This window comes from Agelaius tricolor, unplaced genomic scaffold (genome assembly GCF_023055355.1).
Source record: "Agelaius tricolor isolate 1412-34295 unplaced genomic scaffold, bAgeTri1.0.p SCAF_7, whole genome shotgun sequence".
Taxonomy (NCBI): domain Eukaryota; kingdom Metazoa; phylum Chordata; class Aves; order Passeriformes; family Icteridae; genus Agelaius; species Agelaius tricolor.
In genome coordinates this window covers 2,078,496-2,097,787 of record NW_027269267.1, presented here as the reverse complement: position 1 = coordinate 2,097,787, position 19,292 = coordinate 2,078,496, and the positions used below count along the sequence as shown (strand labels likewise).

Genomic DNA, 19,292 nt, shown 5'->3' with positions numbered 1-19,292 from the left:
GGACTCAGGGACCTGCCTGGTGACACTGGGAGTGCCAGGCATGCAGCATTGCAAAACTGGGCAGCAACAGACTCTGTATTGCTGTAACTTTTTATTCCTTGCCCATGGCATTGGTGTTGGGCAATGCCCTTTGCCTGACCCACACATGGGGAAACCGAGAGGGTTTGAAAAACCTTTATTCCATTTTCAGTCTGATTTGAAGGGTGAGACAATACAGATGTTATAATTCACAATCAGAAGCTAATTATTTCCTAATTACAATGCACTGGAAGTGTATCTTGGCCTATCAGCTTTGGCCACACCATGCTGGAAATGCCTTAAAACCAATCATCTAAAATTACCCCCTGTGGGTCCCACTGCAGTTCATCTTTCACAGTTCTGTTTCTCCAGATTATCCAGTCTTTTTTACAAAACCATCCTTTGAAACTTGTTTCCAGCTCCATTTCTCTCTCAGCAATGTCTGTCCTACTCCAGGGCATTTCTAAGCCAGCATTTCTTGTCTCAAGGTTTGCACACAGATGCACACACTGTGTGAGCCTTCTGTCAAACTTGAAAAATTCTCTACAAATCCATTCCCCACACATGGCTGCCAAGACTTTGAAGGGATGTGCTGTCTCAACCTTTCCTCACCCTCAGAATCCATCCATTCAAGCATCTGGAAGATGAGGGAGCAAACAGAGGAATTAAAAGTTGAGAATTCAAATTGGATCAATGAATTTTTGGACAATGAAGGTTGACAGGATGGGTTTCACCTGTTGTTAAAGGAATTCTTTGGGGTTGTAATCATTGTTTTTATTGTTTTGCTCATGTTTCCCTGTTAACCCTGTCTGCAGAGGTCCATTGGGGAAGTCTTCATAGTAAGAAATAACAGGGGAGTTGTGGAATCCTTTGGGACCTTCAGGATAAACCCCAGAGTCTCCACCTGGGTGAAAGAGAAGACTTCCCCATGGAGCCTCACAACACCATGAACCACCCCAGGTCCTTCCCCCAAATGTCCCAAATTCTCCTGGTTTCTCCTTTCCCTGTTCCCTCATTGAAGTCTTCATAGTAAGAAAAAACAGGGGAGTTGTGGAATCCTTTGGAACCCTCACAGAAACCCCCAGGACTTTGCCTTGGAAGAATAAACCCCAGAGTCTCCACCTGGGCTGAAGGAGAAGACTTCCCCATGGAGCCTCACAACACCATGATCCTCCCCAGTTCCTTCCCCCAAATGTCCCAAATTCTCCTGGTTTCTCCTTTCCTTGTTCCCTCATTGTTTGTGGTGTCCCTGGTGGCCACCCCATTCTTAACCTTGTGCACACCCCATGGTCTGTCTTTTGTCCCTGATTTCCCTTGGGATTACTGGAATGAACCTTTATTGATGACACAAAGAGCCCTTCTGCCATGGGGACACCTAAAACCACAGCAGCAGCAAAACTTCAAACCAAATCCCAACAGTGTGTCCCTCCAGCCCTTGGAAACTGGCTCTGTCCATCCTTCTTGCAGCAGGGCTCATATCTTCCCAAAACAATCCCTTGGATGCTGGGAAAAGAAAGGGAAATGGAAAAGAACAAGGATTTTGTGGCCTAGACAGGACAACACCACAGGCTGAGTGTAGGAATGTGCTCATCGTTGAGGGAGTGACAAAACTCTCTTTTGTCCCCTTAAAAAGGAAATAAGCCCAGAAGTTTCTCTTTTTGATTAGGTGAAAAATGCATCTCATAGGCTTGGGGGACTTCACCTCAAACTTTAGGACAGGAACCAAAAAGTCCCAGGTGAGCAATTTACTAGAAAAAGAAAAGAACCAAGAAATCAATGGCTTTTGTGAGGTGTTTTACCAGGGGCAGGAGGGCCTCTTGCACCTGGCTCAGTTTTTCTCTATAAAGAGTTTTGTTATTTTGCCTTTTATTAAAACCTTTTTGTTTCCATCACTGCCACAGAACCCATCCTGCTGATTTTATGCCTTCTAAGGTAGCTGAGCTATCTTGGGTGTGATATAAATCTCCAAGAATTTATGAGAGCTGGCTCAAAAGAGCTCCTGTTTCTGCTGAGGACCCTGTGCTCCTACACATTCCTTGGGTTTGGAATTTGCCATGGGATGGGCAGCAATGGGATGTTGGATTTGCTGCCTGGAAGGGAAGAGCAAACCAAAGAGCAGCTTTTCTTTAGTGTGCCTGGTTTTAGGAGAGATTTTCCTCCTGTTGCCAGTTCCTGGCCTTTCAGGTTCTCTTCATGTAACACAGAAATGAAAACACCTGAGTTGATGTGGCTGCTGAAGGAATTGACCTCGTTTGAGGATTCTGAGAAAATCACAGAAGGTTTTATATCCAAACCCCACTACACCTGATCTCCAGCAGGTTCAGGGATTTGAAACCCCATTCCAATATTTTTAAAGGCTGTGGGTGTCCCAAGAGCCCTCCCTGCTGCTTTGCTGGAAGGTTCAGGTTCTTCCCAGCTTCTCCAGAACTGCAGCTCACGGGATTTTAAGAGGTTTGAAAGGCATTCATTGGCAGAGGGATCTCAGGTGCTCACTGAGATAAGAGTGAGGTGATAATAGATTAATTATCATTTAAAAATCTATCTGCTCCAGCTGACAGTCAAAGTTGAGAAGTTGGATTTTTAAATCTCCTGAGCTTCCACAAGAAAAAAAAAGAACAAAGAATCAGGATCCAGGAATGCTGGAATTTTAACTTTGGCTGGGTTCTTCCCAGCTTCTCCAGAATTGCAGCTCACAGGATTTTAAGAGGTTTGAAAGGATTCATTGGCAGAGGGATCTCAGGTGTTCACTGAAATAACGGTGAGGTGATAATAGAGACAGCTTTAAATGATAATTCAGCTCCTCCAGCTGAAGGGCAAAGTTGAGAAGTTGGATTAGGCAAAATTGAGAGATTGGATTTTTGAATCTCCTGAGCTTCCACAAGAGGAAAAAGAACAAAGAATCAGGAATGCTGGAATTTTAACTTTGGCTGGGTTCTTCCCAGCTTCTCCAGAACTGCAGCTCACAGGATTTTAAGAGGTTTGAAAGGATTCATTGGCAGAGGGATCTCAAATGTTCACTGAGATAAGAGTGAGGTGATAATAGAAGATTTTTAAATGATAATTCATCTCCTCCAGCTGACAGGCAAAGTTGAGAAATTGGATTAGGCAAAATTGAGAGATTGGATTTTTAAATCTCCTGAGCTTCCACAAGAAAAAAAAAGTACAAAGAATCAAGGTCCAGGAATGCTGGAATAATAACTTTGGCTGGGTTCTTCCCAGCTTCTCCAGAATTGCAGCTCACAGGATTTTAAGAGGTTTGAAAGGATTCATTGGCAGAGGGATCTCAGGTGCTCACTGAAATAAGAGTGAGGTGATAATAGAAGATTTTAAATGATAATTCATCTCTTCCAGCGGGCAGGCAAAGTGAAAAAGTTGGATATTTGAATCTCCTGAGCTTCCACAAGAGGAAAAAGAACAAAGAATCAGGAATGCTGGAATTTTAACTTTGGCTGGGTTCTTCCCAGCCTGCCCAGAACCGCAGCTCACAGGATTTTAAGAGGTTTGAAAGGATTCATTGGCAGAGGGATCTCAGGTGTTCACTGAAATAAGAGTGAGGTGATAATAGAAGATTTTTAAATGATAATTCAGCTCCTCCAGCTGACAGGCAAAGTTGAGAAGTTGGATTAGGCAAAACTGAGACGCTGGATTAGGCAAAATTGAAAGATTGGATTTTCAAATCTCCTGAGCTTCCACAAGAAAAAAAAGAACAAAGAATCTGGATCCTGGAATGCTGGAATTTTAACTTTGGCTGGGTTCTTCCCAGCTTCTCCAGAATTGCAGCTCACAGGATTTTAAGATGTTTGAAAGGATTCATTGGCAGAGGGATCTCAGGTGCTCACTGAAATAACAGTGAGGTGATAATAGAGAGAGCTTTAAATGATAATTCAGTTCCTCCAGCTGACAGGCAAAGTTGAGAAGTTGGATTAGGCAAAATTGAGAGATTGGATTTTTAAATATTCTGAGCTTTCACAAGAGGAAAAAGAACAAAGAATCAGGAATACTGGAATTTTAACTTTGGTTGGGTTCTTCCCAGCCTGCCCAGAACTGCAGCTCACAGGATTTTAAGATATTTGAAAGGCATTCATTGGCAGAGAGATCTCAGGTGTTCACTGAAATAAGAGTGATTAATTATCATTTAAAAATCTATCTGCTCCAGCTGACAGTCAAAGTTGAGAAGTTGGATTTTTAAATCTCCTGAGCTTCCACAAGAAAAAAAAAGAACAAAGAATCAGGATCCAGGAATGCTGGAATTTTAACTTTGGCTGGGTTCTTCCCAGCTTCTCCAGAATTGCAGCTCACAGGATTTTAAGAGGTTTGAAAAGCATTCATTGGTAGAGGGATCTCAGGTGTTCACTGAGATAAGAGTGAGGTGAAAATAGAGAGAACTTTAAATGATAATTCATCTCTTCCAGCAGGCAGGCAAAGTGAAAAAGTTGGATTAGGCAAAATTGAGACGCTGGATTAAGCAAAATTGAGAGATTGGATTTTTGAATCTCCCGAGCTTCCACAAGAGGAAAAAGAACAAAGAATCAGGAATGCTGGAATTTTAACTTTGGCTGGGTTCTTCCCAGCTTCTCCAGAACTGCAGCTCACAGGATTTTAAGATGTTTGAAAGGATTCATTGGCAGAGGGATCTCAGGTGTTCACTGAGATAAGAGTGAGGTGATAATAGAGAGAGCTTTAAATGATAATTCAGCTCCTCCAGCTGACAGGCAAAGTTGAGAAGTTGGATTAGGCAAAATTGAGAGATTGGATTTTTAAATATCCTGAGCTTTCACAAGAAAAAAAAGAACAAAGAATCAGGAATGCTGGAATTTTAACTTTGGCTGGGTTCTTTCCAGCCTGCCCAGAACTGCAGCTCACAGGATTTTAAGATGTTTGAAAGGATTCATTGGCAGAGGGACCTCAAGTGTTCACTGAAATAAGAGTGAGGTGATAATAGAGAGAGCTTTAAATGATAATTCATCTCCTCCAGCAGGCAGGCAAAGTGAAAAAGTTGGAATTTTAAATCTCCTGAGCTTCCACAAGAAAAAAAAGTACAAAGAATCAAGGTCCAGGAATGCTGGAATAATAACTTTGGCTGGGTTCTTCCCAGCCTGCCCAGAACTGCAGCTCACAGGATTTTAAGAGGTTTGAAAGGATTCATTGGCAGAGGGATCTCAGGTGTTCACTGAAATAACAGTGAGGTGATAATAGAAGATTTTTAAATGATAATTCATCTCCTCCAGCTGACAGGCAAAGTTGAGAAGTTGGATTTTTGAATCTCCTGAGCTTCCACAAGAGATAAAAGAACAAAGAATCAGGATCCAGGGATGCTGGAATTGTAACCTTGGCTGGTAGAGGTGAATAAACTCCAGATCCCATCCCACACCTTTTTTTCCAACACTAACACTAACACCTAAGGGTGCTCAGAATTTCTCTGATATTTGGCTATAAAAATACAGAATTGTCTACAAAAACTTGCTATTTTTGGCACCCGTGCCTTAAAATTAAACCACAAGCACAGAGGAATATTTGCATTTCCTCAGTTCCTTAAAATTAAACCACAAGCACAGAGGAATATTTGCATTTCCTCAGTTCCTGCTTTAGTTCCTCCTGCACGTGGAATCCGTTACAAATAATGATAAAAACTCGATGCAAATCAAGGAAATGTTTTTATTTCCATCACTAGAGTTCCAGGAAAAAGCAGCATCAATTACTAAGATTATCTTCAATTAGGAAATACCTAATAATAGAACTATTAATTCTTGCTAATATCATAATATAATAATATAATTCTTGTTTAAACAACAGTGGTTGTGAGGAGAGGGGGAGAGGAAGAACCTGTGATCCTTTTTTCCACTGATTCATTTTCCAAGTTAAAAAAAAAATTCCAAACAGAGCTCCAGCTTCTATAGAAATACCATGAATGGAATGAATTTTAAAATAGGAGAATTAATTTTAAATTTAGTTGGAAGGAAAGTAGGAGCTGGATTAAAATTTATTTATATTATAGAAAAAGCTATGTAATAAATATAAAAATTTTTTATCCAAGGAAAAAAAGCACTTTGAAAGTTTGAAAATTGTATAATAAAATTAGATTATATAATTGATAATTCTTATATAATAAATACATAAAACAGTTTCTAATTTAATATTAAATAATTTATATATAGAAAATTTAAATAATTAATACATATCCATTTATTTATAATAGATAGAAATTTATAAAATCAATATAAAATACTTTTTTCCAAGGATAAAAACTGTTTGAAAATGTGAAATTTATATAATAAATATATAAAAATTATTTAGAATTTAATAACAAATGATTTTTATATGGAAAATTTTAAATAATTTATATACATATAATATACATATAAATTATACATAATATATAAAATATATATATATATATATATTTCATAAATATATAGATTTTTGTCCAAGGATAAAAAGCAGTTTAAAACTGTGAAATTTATATGATAAGTGTATAGAAATAATTAATAATAATGTTAAATAATTTATATCTAGAAAAATTAATATTATATATATATATATAAATGAATATTTCTATTATAAATATAGAAATTTTTAACCACGGATAAAAAGCAGTTTTAAAGTGCACTTTTAGACCAAATTAAACTGAAATTCCTGAATGGATTGGCTTGGAAGGGACTTTAAAGACCATTTTTTAAAAAAGAATTATTTTATTTTTAAATTTTATTTATTTTATTTGAATTCTTTTAAATTTATAAATTTAATTTTTATATATTTTATTTTTAATACTGTATTTATTTATATTTTTATTTATTAATTATTTAATTTTATTTATTTATTTATTTAAGGACAGCCTTTGCCATGGCAGGGACACCTCCCACTGTCCCCACGCTGGCCTTGGGCACTGCCAGGGATGCAGGGGCAGCCCCAGCTGCTCTGGGAATTCTCTGAGAATCCTCAGCACCCCGAATTTCAGGGATATTTAAAAACCACTCCTTTCCTTATATCCTCACAGAACCAAAATCCAATATTTTCTACTCCAATATATCTAATATTATATATTATATAATATATTTATAATATAATGAAATGTAATGTTATGTTATATTGTATTTCCAATATATTTAATAATATATAATATATAATGTATAATGTATAATATATAATGTATAATATATAACATACAATATATAACGGACAATATATAATATACAATATATTATATATATAATGTATCATAATATATAATATATATAATATATAATATATATTATATATATTGTAATGTATATTATAATATATATAATATAATATATTTATCATATAATGTAATGTGATATTACGTTATATGGTATTTCCAATATATTTAATAATGTATAATATATAATGTATAATGTATAATGTATAACATACACTATATAACGTACAATATATAATATACAAGATATTATATATATTATATATAATGTATAATAATATACAATATATATAATATAATATAATATAATATATAATGTATATAATATAATATATATTATATATAATGTATATATAATATACATTATCTGTAATGTATGATATATATAATGTATAATATATAACATACAATATATTATGTTATATACAATATATTATATATATTGTATATATTATATATATATTGTATGTTATATATTATACATTATATATATTATACATTGTGTATAATATAATTATGTATATATTGTATATATATATTATATATATTGTATATTATTGTATATATATTATATAATTTATATATATATAGTATAATATTATATATGTATATATATTATATATTCTATTCCAGTCTATCTAATTCTCAGTTCCTCACGTTGCCATTTGTGCCATGTCCCCACTCCCTGGCACACCCAGAGTTGATGTTTATGGAGAGCACATCCCAGACTGTGGCTAAAACCCCTCCTGCAAACTGAGCCTCTGGGTTTCCCCAGCTCAGACATTTTTATCCCCTCATTGCCTGAAATTCCCCAGCCTTGAACATTTGATACAGATTTACTATTTGTTCATCCTCTAGCTACAGTCCCTGGCATTTTGGATAGAAAAAGAACAATATTTTGGATAGAAAAAGAACAATATTTTGGATATAAAATAATGCCAAAAGCCCTTGTTGCATTGACAAACCCACCTGTACTGAACCAGCCGTTATTTTTAAGTTTAAAAGTTTTAACTTAATTTGGAAGTTTAAATCACCCTTCACCCCAGAAGCTTTTTATCAAGGTCTGAAAGGATTTCTCACTGAAAAATGAAGCTGAAACCTCTCTAAAACAAAAATAAAATTAAATATAAAATAAAATATAAGATAAAATATAAAATAAAATAGAAAATAAAATCTCTGCAGATCCGCCAACTGAACATTCAGATGTTGCTTCCCTGGTTGTACAAGTCCCCAGAAAATATTCTTTTGAGCTGTACAAGCAACAGAGAAACTCAAAAAAGGTCCAGTTTATTCTGAGTAGAATCATTGAGGATGGAATAAATTTTAAGATAATCAAGGAACAACAGAGAGGCAGCAGAGTTGGTTCTCTTCACCAAGCTCCCTTTTTGACCTCATTTTTAAGGGATAAGATATTTAAGGGATCCTTCCTTCTCTCCTTTGCTGCCTCTGACCCCAGTTCTGTTGGGAAACACCAAAATATTCTTCTAGAATAGTTTAAATATGCTCAGGTGTAGGTTTGGGTCAATCCCTGGGTGTTGTTCCAAAATGCCAAGCCCTGCATTATAATCTTCCTCAGTAATCCATTCTTTAATATTTTTGTATTTCAAGATCAGCTGTTCAGACCTGATTTCCCTGTGTTTTGCAAAGTATTCAGGTTAAAAATTCAAATATACCTGGTTCAGAACAATGGAATCCAAGCTTGGTTGGGTTTTCCCTCCTTAAAAAATCCTCCTTTCTCTCCTTTGCTGCCTCTGAGCCCAGTTCTGTTAGAAAACACCAAAATATTCTTCTAGAATAGTTTAAATATGCTCAGGTGTAGGTTTGGGTCAATCCCTGCTGCTCAGATCCAAGGTGCTGTTCCAAAATGCCAAGCCCTGCATTGTAACCTTCCTCTAGTTCAACAAAACATATTTTTATATTTTTATATTTTTATATTTCAAGATCAGCTGTTCAGACCTGATTTCCCTGTGTTTTGCAAAGTATTCAGGTTAAAAATTCAAATATACCTGGTTCAGAACAATAGAATTCAAGCTGGGTTAGATTTTCCTTACTTCAAAAATCCTCCCTTCTCTCCTTTGCTGCCTCTGAGCCCAGTTCTGTTGGGAAACACCAAAATATTCTTCTAGAATGGTTTAAATATGCTTAGGTTTAGGTTTGGGTCAATCCCTGCTGCTCAGATCCAAGGTGTTGTTCCAAAATGCCAAGCCCTGCATTATAATCTTCCTCAATAAACCATTCTTTAATATTTTTATATTTCAAGATCAGCTGTTCAGACCTGATTTCCCTCTGTTTTGCAAAGTATTCAGGTTGAAAATTCAAATACACCTGGTTCAGAACAATGGAATCCAAGCTGGGTTGGATTTTCCCTCCTTACAAAATCCTCCCTTCTCTCCTTTGCTGCCTCTGAGCCCAGTTCTGCTGGAAAAGACCAAATATTCTTCTAGAATAGTTTAAATATGTTTTGGGGTTAGGTTTGGGTCAATCCCTGCTGCTCAAGTCAAAGGTGCTGTTCCAAAATGCCAAGCCCTGCATTGTAATCTTCCTCTAGTTCAATAAACCATTCTTTAATATTTTTATATTTCAAGATCAGCTGTTCAGACCTGATTTCCCTGTGTTTTGCAAAGTATTCAGGTTAAAAACTCAAATATACCTGGTTCAGAACAATAGAATTCAACCTTGGTTGGATTTTCCCTACTTAAAAAATCCTCCTTTCTTTCCTGTGCCGCCTCTGAGCCCAGTTCTGTTGGAAAACACCAAAATATTCTTCTAGAATAGTTTAAATATTTTTTGGGGTTAGGTTTGGGTCAATCCCTGCTGCATCACTGACACAGAAATGAAATCACAGCTCTGGAATAAAATATTTTCCATTTCTGAAGGACATCTGCATCTTGCTTTTCCCAGACCCTGGCTCACCTGGAGGGTGATGCCCCTGAGCTTTATGGAAATAAAAAATGTTTGTGTCTCAACAGGGCCTGCAGGAGAAAAAGCCTCAGAAAATCTGAGCCCTTGTGGTGTCATGCTGATTCCACACTGCTCTGGAAAAGAACTTCTGGACTTCTTGATTTCTTGGATTTTGTCCTTCCCTTTTTCAGCATTTTCACTGAGATTAATCTCAGTTATCCCTGCACACAAGTGACCCCCAGGAGCTTTAATAAAACCATGTGGAGATTGTAAAAACAATTTTATCACTGCTCTCCTTCCTGCTCATCCACCTCCAGCACTGAGCCAGTACCTCCCCAGCCCTGGTAAAAATCAACAATAATCTTTATAATAATCTTTTTAATAATCTTTATAATTATCTTTATAATAATCTTTATATTTGAGGCTGTCAGAGACCACCAGGAGTTCAGGGAATGGTGACTTGCTGGAATCCCAAATACCAAAAATTCAGAATTTTGGGCCTGGAAGCCAAAGCTTCGAATGAAACCCAGGATTTGATCTGAGACCTTGGGAAAGGCTCCCAAACTGAGGGGCTGGAAGGGACAATGGGGATTTGTGGTTAAAGCCAAGAAAGGTTAAGCTAAGTAAAAGAAAGTTTGAAGTTTTCAAGTTTAAGATATAAAAAAATTAAAGTAACTACAGAAGTAGACAGAGAAATTAGAATGCAGCACTGTAGGTTTGTGTGTCATAACATAATTAACTAAGAATAATTAACTACAGCTTACACTGTAGCATAAGTCGATGAGACAAAATATTTAAAGATTGAGTCAAAAACATAAATATCCTATTAACAGTGCTTTATTAGTCAATAACTCCTTAAAAACTCTTACAGCTTAAGGGTCTTGTGACCTTCTAGACAATACTGGAGCCAAGCTCACCCTTCCTACCTGTATAGAAAATAAAGAAAATAAACCACAAACAACTCCAAGATCCCATCTCTAATCATTCAAAACTCCCCCAGAAATGCCCACAGTTCCTGACATCTCCTTTCCTTCCCCTGCCACATCCCTCCTGACTTTCAGGCACCAGCCAGGATGAACACTGGGGAGCATTTGCTGCACCAATTCTCCTGAAAAGAGGAAATCCCTCACAAAAAGCCCCAGCAGATGGCTCTGGAGCAGCTGGGAGCTTTTCCTTTGCTTTCTGCTCTGCTGCCACAGGCTCTGGCAATTCTGCACCTGAATGAAAGCTCAGGTGGGGGCTCAGGGCTCATCTAGGTCACAATAAAAGATCAAAGCCTTCCTCTCACTCCAATTATTTCACATTTTCCCTTTGCAGAAAAGCATCTTGAAGGCACCTGGCTCTTGATGAGAGCCACAATCATGGTGAAAAACTGAAGGCAGGAATGTGGAACTCCTGTTTCAAAACAACATTTCTGTCTCCCTCATTCCTTTGATATACATATATATTGATATACATATATATTGATATACATATATTTCTTTTTCATACAAAACCCACCAAATTTCCCCAAATCCAAGGGGAGGGCACAGCCAAGGAAATGTGACCTTTAAATAAAAGCTTTGACTCAGAAAATATTCTAAAATTTGTCATTTCCTCTTTTCTAGAAAAGCTTTTTAGCTGCTATAGAGTGAGGGTTTCTTTGATGTAAAACTTCAATTAAATCAATTAAATTAAATTAGCAGCAAAAAGACAGCAAATACCATTTGCAGGAAAGCTCTTTCACCAGAATTGCTCACTTTTTTTTTTAAATATAAATTGCTCACATTTATTTTTATATAATTTCTATTTTTATATAATTTTATATAATTTAGCAATTTCTCACATTTATATAAAGAAGGACTGACTTAGCTCCTTCCATTATTTTTCTTGAGTGAATATTCAATTCTTTTAAGTGCTGGAAGTGCCAGAAAAGTTCACAGCAATACAAATATCACAAATATATAAAATATAAAAATTCCCCTCACACTGTACCTTGTTGAGCTTGCCAAGTGAAGAGATCAGGTCTGCCCATTCACTGGATGATTCAAAGTTCCTCAAAGCTTTCTCAATTGCTGAAGAATAATTCCTGTATCTGTAATCCCCAAGCAAATCCTGCTCTTCTGGATCCATCTTGGCTGCTCATAGCAAGGTGGAGCCTTCTGGAAAATTCAGATGTGCAAAGAGTTACAAAAATCACCCAAATTTCAGTTCTGCAACACCTGGAATCATAAATATGGAGAAGCACTGGCAGCACAATGAACAGGTCAAAATTTCAATCCAAAGTTAAAAATAATTCCCAAAGTAATTTTGACTTTCCACTGATTTTTCCAAGAGAAATTTTGGAGTCACTTTTCCCTATTTCTGGAAGGTGTTTTCCCATTCTATCCCCAATAACAAAGGGGAGAATCCCAAAGTTTCTCTCCAAGGAGTTGGGAATTGCCTTCAGAACTCATCCCCTGAGCTCTGGAATGGGGAGCCTGGATTGGGGAATATTCCTGAAGCCTGGAATGGGGAATATTCCTGGAACATGGAATGGGGAATGTTCCTGGAGCCTGGAATGGGGAATGTTCCCTATGGAATATGGGGAACCTTCCATAGGGAATCCTGCTCCAGGGCTCTCAGCCCTCAGCACAGTAACAGGTCAGTAACAGGGCAAAATTTCAACACAGAGTAAAAAATAATTCCCAAATTAATTCTGACTCTCCACTGCCTCTCCCAAAAGATTTTCAGTCACTTTTCCCTATTTCTGGAAGGTCTTTTCCCATTCCATCCACAATAACCAAGGGGAGGATCCCAAAGTTTCTCTCCAAGGAGTTGGGAATTGCCTTCAGAACTCATCCCCTGAGCTCTGGAATGGAGAGCATGGATTGAGGAATATTCCTGGAATATGGAATGGGGAATGTTCCCTGTGCAAACACAACTTCCATGGGGATTCCTGCACAAGGAGCTCTCAGAGCACAATGAACAGGTTAAAATTTCAACATGGAGTAAAAAATAATTCCCAAATTAATTCTGACTCTCCACTGCCTCTCCCAAAAGATTTTCAGTCACTTTTCCCTATTTCTGGAAGGTGTTTTCCCATTCCATCCACAATAACAAAGGGGAGGATCCCAAAGTTTCTTTCCAAGGAGTTGGGAATTGCCTTGAGAACTCATCCCCTGAGCTCTGGAATGGGGAATATTCCTGGAGCCTGGAATGGGGAATATTCCTGGAGCCTGGAATGGGGAATGTTCCCTGTGCAAACACAACTTCCATGGGGATTCCTGCTCAAGGGCTCTCAGCCCTCAGCACAAGGAGCTCTCAGAGCACAATGAACAGGTTAAAATTTCAATACAAAGTTAAAAATAATTCCCAAAGTAATTTTGACTCTCCACTGATTTTTCCAAGAGAAAATTTGGAGTTTTTTCAGTCACTTTTCCCTATTTCTGGAAGGTCTTTTCCCATTCCATCCACAATAACCAAGGGGAGGATCCCAAAGTTTCCCTCCAAGGAGTTGGGAATTGCCTTCAGAACTCATCCCCTGTGCTCTGGAATGGGGAGCCTGGAATGGGGAATATTCCTGGAATATGGAATGGGGAATGTTCCTGGAGCCTGGAATGGGGAATGTTCCTGGAACATGGAATGGGGAATGTTCCTGGAGCCTGGAATGGGGAATGTTCCTGGAACCTGGAATAGGGAATATTCCTGGAGCCTGGAATGGGGAATATTCCTGGAATATGGAATGGGGAATGTTCCTGGAATATGGAATGGGGAATGTTCCTGGAGCCTGGAATGGGGAATGTTCCCTGTGCAAACACAACTTCCATGGGGATTCCTGCTCAAGGGCTCTCAGCCCTCAGCACAAGGAGCTCTCAGAGCACAATGAACAGGTCAAAATTTCAACACAAAGTTAAAAATAATTCCCAAATTAATTTTGACTCCCCACTGACTTTTCCAAAAGATTTTCAGTCACTTTTTCCTATTTCCTTTTGGGAAGGTGTTTTCCCATTCCATCCACAATAACAAAGGGGAGGATCCCAAAGTTTCTCTCCAAGGAGTTGGGAATTGCCTTCAGAACTCATCTCCTGAGCTCTGGAATGGGGAGCCTGGAATGGGGAATATTCCTGGAGCCTGGAATGGGGAATGTTCCTGGAGCCTGGAATGGGGAATGTTCCCTGTGCAAACACAACTTCCCAGAAAAATCCTGCTCAAGGGCTCTCAGCCCTCCGCACAAGGAGCTCTCAGAGCACAATGAACAGGTTAAAATTTCAAGACAAAGTTAAAAATAATTCCCAAATTAATTTTGACTCCTCACTGCCTCTCCCAAAAGATTTTCAGTCACTTTTCCCTATTTCTGGAAGGTGTTTTCCCATTCCATCCCCAATAACAAAGGGGAGAATCCCAAAGTTTCTTTCCAAGGAGTTGGGAATTGCCTTCAGAACTCATCCCCTGAGCTCTGGAATGGGGAGCCTGGAATGGGGAATGTTCCCTGGGCAAACACAACTTCCCAGAAAAATCCTGCTCAAGGGCTCTCAGCCCTCAGCACAAGGAGCTCTCAGAGCTCTGCAGCTCCACTTGGCAGCAGCAGATGCTCAAGTGCAAGGCCAAGGTGCTGTGCCAAAATGCCAAGCCATGCTTTATAATCTTCCTCTGTTTCAAGAAACAATTTTAAAATATATTTATAGTTAAAGATCAGCTGTTCAGACTTGATTTTCCTGAGTTTTGCAAAGTATTCAGGTTAAAAATTCAAATACACCTGGTTTAGAACAATGGAACCCAAGTTTGGTTGGATTTCCCCTACTTAAAAAATCCTCCTTTCTTTCCTTTGCTGCCTCTGACCCCAGTTCTGTTGGAAAACATCAAAATATTCTTCTAGAATAGTTTCAATATGATTAAGTTTAGGTTTAGGTCAATCCCTGCTGCATCACTGATACAGAAAGGAAATCACAGCTCTGGAACAAAATATTTTACATTTCTGAAGGACTACTGCATTCAGTCTCCTGCTGTTAGGACACAAAACTAAACGAAAGCCATCCTCCATGTCCTTTAAAACATTAAATATGTTGTAATAAACAATTTGAACTCCATCAATAGAAGGGTTTTTAGGGTTTTGGTAAGAAACCCTCAAAAGCAGAAAAATGCTGGATGAAATGAAAAAGCAGAAAGGATTTTAAGTGCAGGTTTAAGGCACCTTTGCACTGCCCTGAGCAGGATTGAGGCATTGCCAATAAAACCACTCTGTGCCAGATCCACCTCCATGGAAAAATAAAATTATCACACAATGTCATCAGGGCCAGATTGGTTTGGCTTGTTTTGGCTCCAAAGAGGATTTAATTTTGTCTTTATCAGGATGTTTGCAGTGCTGATCATAGCAGAGAGAGTGAAATCAGGGAATAGCATTTCATTTATCTGGGATCCAGATTAAAAAAAAACCTAAAAATTAAAGTCAGTCCTCTCATAAAACCCAACAAAGTGGAAAAGCTGCAAGACACTGTCAGCAAAAATTAAGAGTAATTTGATACAAACACTGGGCAAGAAATGGAACTCTATTTCCCTCATCTCATCTAAGGATCTTAATCATGGGATTGTTTGCACTCCTGAGCACAAAGCAGGAGCTGGGGAGTTTTTCCAGCAGCTCTCTGCCAAGTCAGGGCTGCTGCCACTTCCATGGAGAAGAGATTTGGCTGGGTGGCTCAGGACAGGCAGCTGCTTTGCTGACAGGACACATCAGCTCTCAAGGATCTGGATTTCTGCAGTGAAAAGACAGGTAAAAGGTTGATTTCCACCCAGGAGAGCAGGGATGATTTAGTGGGGGTTGATATTCCTGCACCTCAACTGCCAGGTGTCAGCAAGGTTGGATAAAATCCAGCAATTGAAATAAGGTAAATAGAACGTGTTTGTGCTTGGACACAAAGTCAGGAAAATAAGTAATAACATCAAATAATTAAAACCCATACAAAACCCACTCGCTTTTTGGTTAGTGACCTTTAGGCACATAACCCAAATCCCGGCTCACAAACTTCCCTCGCAAATCCCGATGTAAATAAATAATCGTTCATCACCTTCCCCCACTGAGGCTGCCAGGCTCTTTTCAGCGGTCAGGACGAGAAGCGATGGCCAGAAATTAAACCAGGAAATTCCACCTCACCCTGAGGAAGAGCTTCTCCCCATGGAGGCGGCGGAGAAGCACGGAATATGCTGAGCTGGGCAAGCTCCGCCAGGATCACCCAGATCCCCCAAATCCCACCCTGGCACCCCCGGCAGCGCTGTCCAAAGGCTCCCGGGGCTCTCGGGCCGTGCCCATTCCCCGGGAATGCCGCGGGTCCCCCCGGCTGGGGCGGTTCCGAGCCCGCCTGTGTCACCTGCTCCAGGTGAGCGCCGTGGCACGGCTGGGCAGGGCTGGGCAGCGCGATCCCCTTCCAACCGCGCCCGTTCTGCGATCCCGGCATTCCGGCCTGGGCCAGCGCTGCCCCCTCAGCCGGGTCCCCTCCCGTCCCCTCCCCACCGCCGCCTACCTGCGCAGGGCCCCGCTCCTCCCGGGGCCGGCGGCGACGTGAGAGGAACCGGGCGGCGGCGGGGCGGGAGCGGCTCCGCAGTCCCTATGGAAACGCGCCCTATGGAGAGCCGGCCCTACGGAAATGTGCCCTATGGAGAGCCGGCCCTAAGGAAGCCCGGCCGTATGGAGAGCCGGCCCTATGGAAGCCCGGCCCTATGGAAATGTTCCCTATGGAAATGTTCCCTATGGAAGCCCGGCCTATGGAAGCCCGGCCCTATGGAAGCCCGGCCCTATGGAACGCCGCCGCCCCCGCCCGCGCCGCCAGGCCCGCAGCGGGGCCGCACCACCGAGCGCCGCGCGGGGAGTGCCGAGGCATCGCTGGGCGGGAGGGCTCCAGCTGTGCCTATAAGCCGAGGGCTCTGGCGTTGTCACCCGGTGTCTTTGTCACGCTCTGTCGCTGTCACCTTTCTCCCGGTGTCACCCTCTGTCGAGTCGTGCCACAGCCCGCAGCGTGTCACCTGCCTCCCCCCCTCGTAGGGAGATGGTAGAGCCCGGCGGGTCGCCGGGGGGGGCTGAGCGCCCTCTGGCGGCGCGGGCGGGGACCTCAGCTCCGCGCTCCCTCCGCGGCCGCTCCCCACCGGGAGAGCCCCGGGAAACACCGGGAGAGCTCCGGGAAGCACCGGGATAGCTCCGGAAAACACTGGGAGAGCTCCGGAATGCATCGGGAGAGCTCCGGATGCACAGGGAGCGCCCCGGGAAACACCAGGAGAGCTCCGATAGAGCCCCGGGAAGCACCTGGAGAGCCCCGGGATGCACCGGGAGAGCCCCGGGAGAGACTGGGAGAGCCCCGGGATGCACCGGGAGAGCTCCGGGATGCACCGGGAGAGCTCCTTGTTGCAGGGGATGTGAGAAACACGGCTCACTATTTAGAATTTTTATCAAAGTTTCTTAAGGGATAAAAGGGATAAAATCCAGCGCTTGGTGCTTTTTATATTTTTATATATTTTATATTTTTCTATATTTTTCTATTTTCTATTATACATATATATATAAAATAGAAAAAAATATATAATATATAATAGATATATTATATATATCTAATAATAGAATAGAATAATAATCTAATAATATCTAATATATAATAGAATATATATATATATAATATTTACTGTTACATTACAGGGGGTACATGCATATTCATAACAGTTCATACATATTCAAACATCTCTGTGAGTTTAGATGTTCTTTTGCTTGGTTTTAACCTTTGACTTGTGTTCATGCCATCTTGTAGAGTAAATGAATATATTTTATTTCTTCTTCTGGTTCCATCCTGTTGTATTTTCACTCCCTGATAACGAGAGTCAATACATTCTTATTTTTTCAGCACTTTTGTTTCTGTTTCTGTTATCTTGTCTTTCAGGTAAGATAGTTCCCAAATCCATCTGGGAAGTCACCTAAATATTTTATTTATATATATATAAAATATATATATAATTATACATATAATTTTATATATAGATAGATAGATAGATAGATAGATATAATATTATTACACTGAGTTAGTGACATGAAAAAGCATTTCAACATTTCACAATCTCTATTATTCTACAGTCTAAGATAGTATATTAGATATATAGATATTACAGTATTACAATATATAGATATTACACAACTATGTGGGTTTAGGGGGAAAACAAAGCATTTTTTTGACATTTTTATGGTTGTCATGAGAGGCTGGATGTCACATTTATAGAGAGTTTGAGTTCCATGTAAGGAGCTGTCAGTTTGCTTGGAAAAAGGTGAATGTGATGGAGGAATTTTAGCCCAGTGACAGCAAACCAAAGGAACAAACCAACCAAACAGAATCAAAATACCCATGGGAAGTAAAATACAGGATTGTGCCTGAAATGGATTCAAATATTGATATATTATATGCATATATTGATATATTGTGGAAACATTATTGACTCTCAGTTTCTCTTCCCCTTCCCTTCTTGTTTTTTCCTTTGCCATCCCTTCCCCTCTTCCCCTTCCCCTTTTTTTCTTCCCTCTTTCCCTTCTCTCTTGTTTTGGGTTTGGTTTTTTTTTTCCTTTTTCCTTTTTTTTCTTTTTTTGTTTTAGGTTGGGGTTTTTTTGTTTTGTTTTGGTTTTGGTGGGGTTTTTTTGTTTTGTTTTTTTAACATGCAGGCAGAAAATCATGGTTGCTCAGAGCAGCTGGAAAATAAAATTAAAAAATCAGGGGAAATGCATGAATTCAGTTATTCAAGGTGAGGGAAGAAAAACTGTTCAGATTGGGATGATACTGTTTCAGTAATGACCCCTGATAAGTTACATTAAGTATTACGTGACACATTAAACATTAAGTTACATTACATTAAATACAATAAATATATTTAGTGTTACATTAATATCCTGTTTTCCTTTCTTGACACCACCTGCCTCTCCCCTTCCTAGCTAGATTTTAGGAATTTAACCTTTCCAAACTACAATGCCACCAATTCAAATTTCAATTTCTAAATTTTAGAGTTCTTCTTGGAAATGCTGCTCAGAGCTTCTAAGCATGTGCCTGACTGAGCAAAGAATTTGTATTTTTGGTGATTTCCTTAAGACATAACATTTATGTCTTAAAATATGGTGTATTTCTTATGATGTTTTTCCATCTCATGATGTTTACCTCTCTTTCTCAGGAGGTAGAGCTGGATGATTTTTAAGGTCCCTTCCAACCCAGAGATTCTGTGA

General features: G+C 39.5%; 1 protein-coding gene across 3 annotated transcripts in view; it reads right to left on the bottom strand.

Moving 5' to 3' along the window:
- Window positions 1-16,997, bottom strand: part of DOP1B (DOP1 leucine zipper like protein B) — a 121,820-nt gene extending 104,823 nt beyond the window's left edge. Inside the window, exons 1-2 of one of the 3 annotated variants that reach the window (XM_071430118.1) lie at window positions 16,573-16,997; window positions 12,071-12,237 (exon numbers count right to left, since the gene is read on the bottom strand). In XM_071430118.1, the coding sequence (XP_071286219.1) occupies window positions 12,071-12,208 (138 nt within the window). In that variant the 5' untranslated portion in view covers window positions 12,209-12,237; window positions 16,573-16,997. The remainder of the gene's footprint in view (window positions 1-12,070; window positions 12,238-16,572) is intronic. The other 2 variants (XM_071430116.1, XM_071430117.1) reach the window with 2 other exon arrangements.
- Window positions 16,998-19,292: the final 2,295 nt, after the last annotated feature.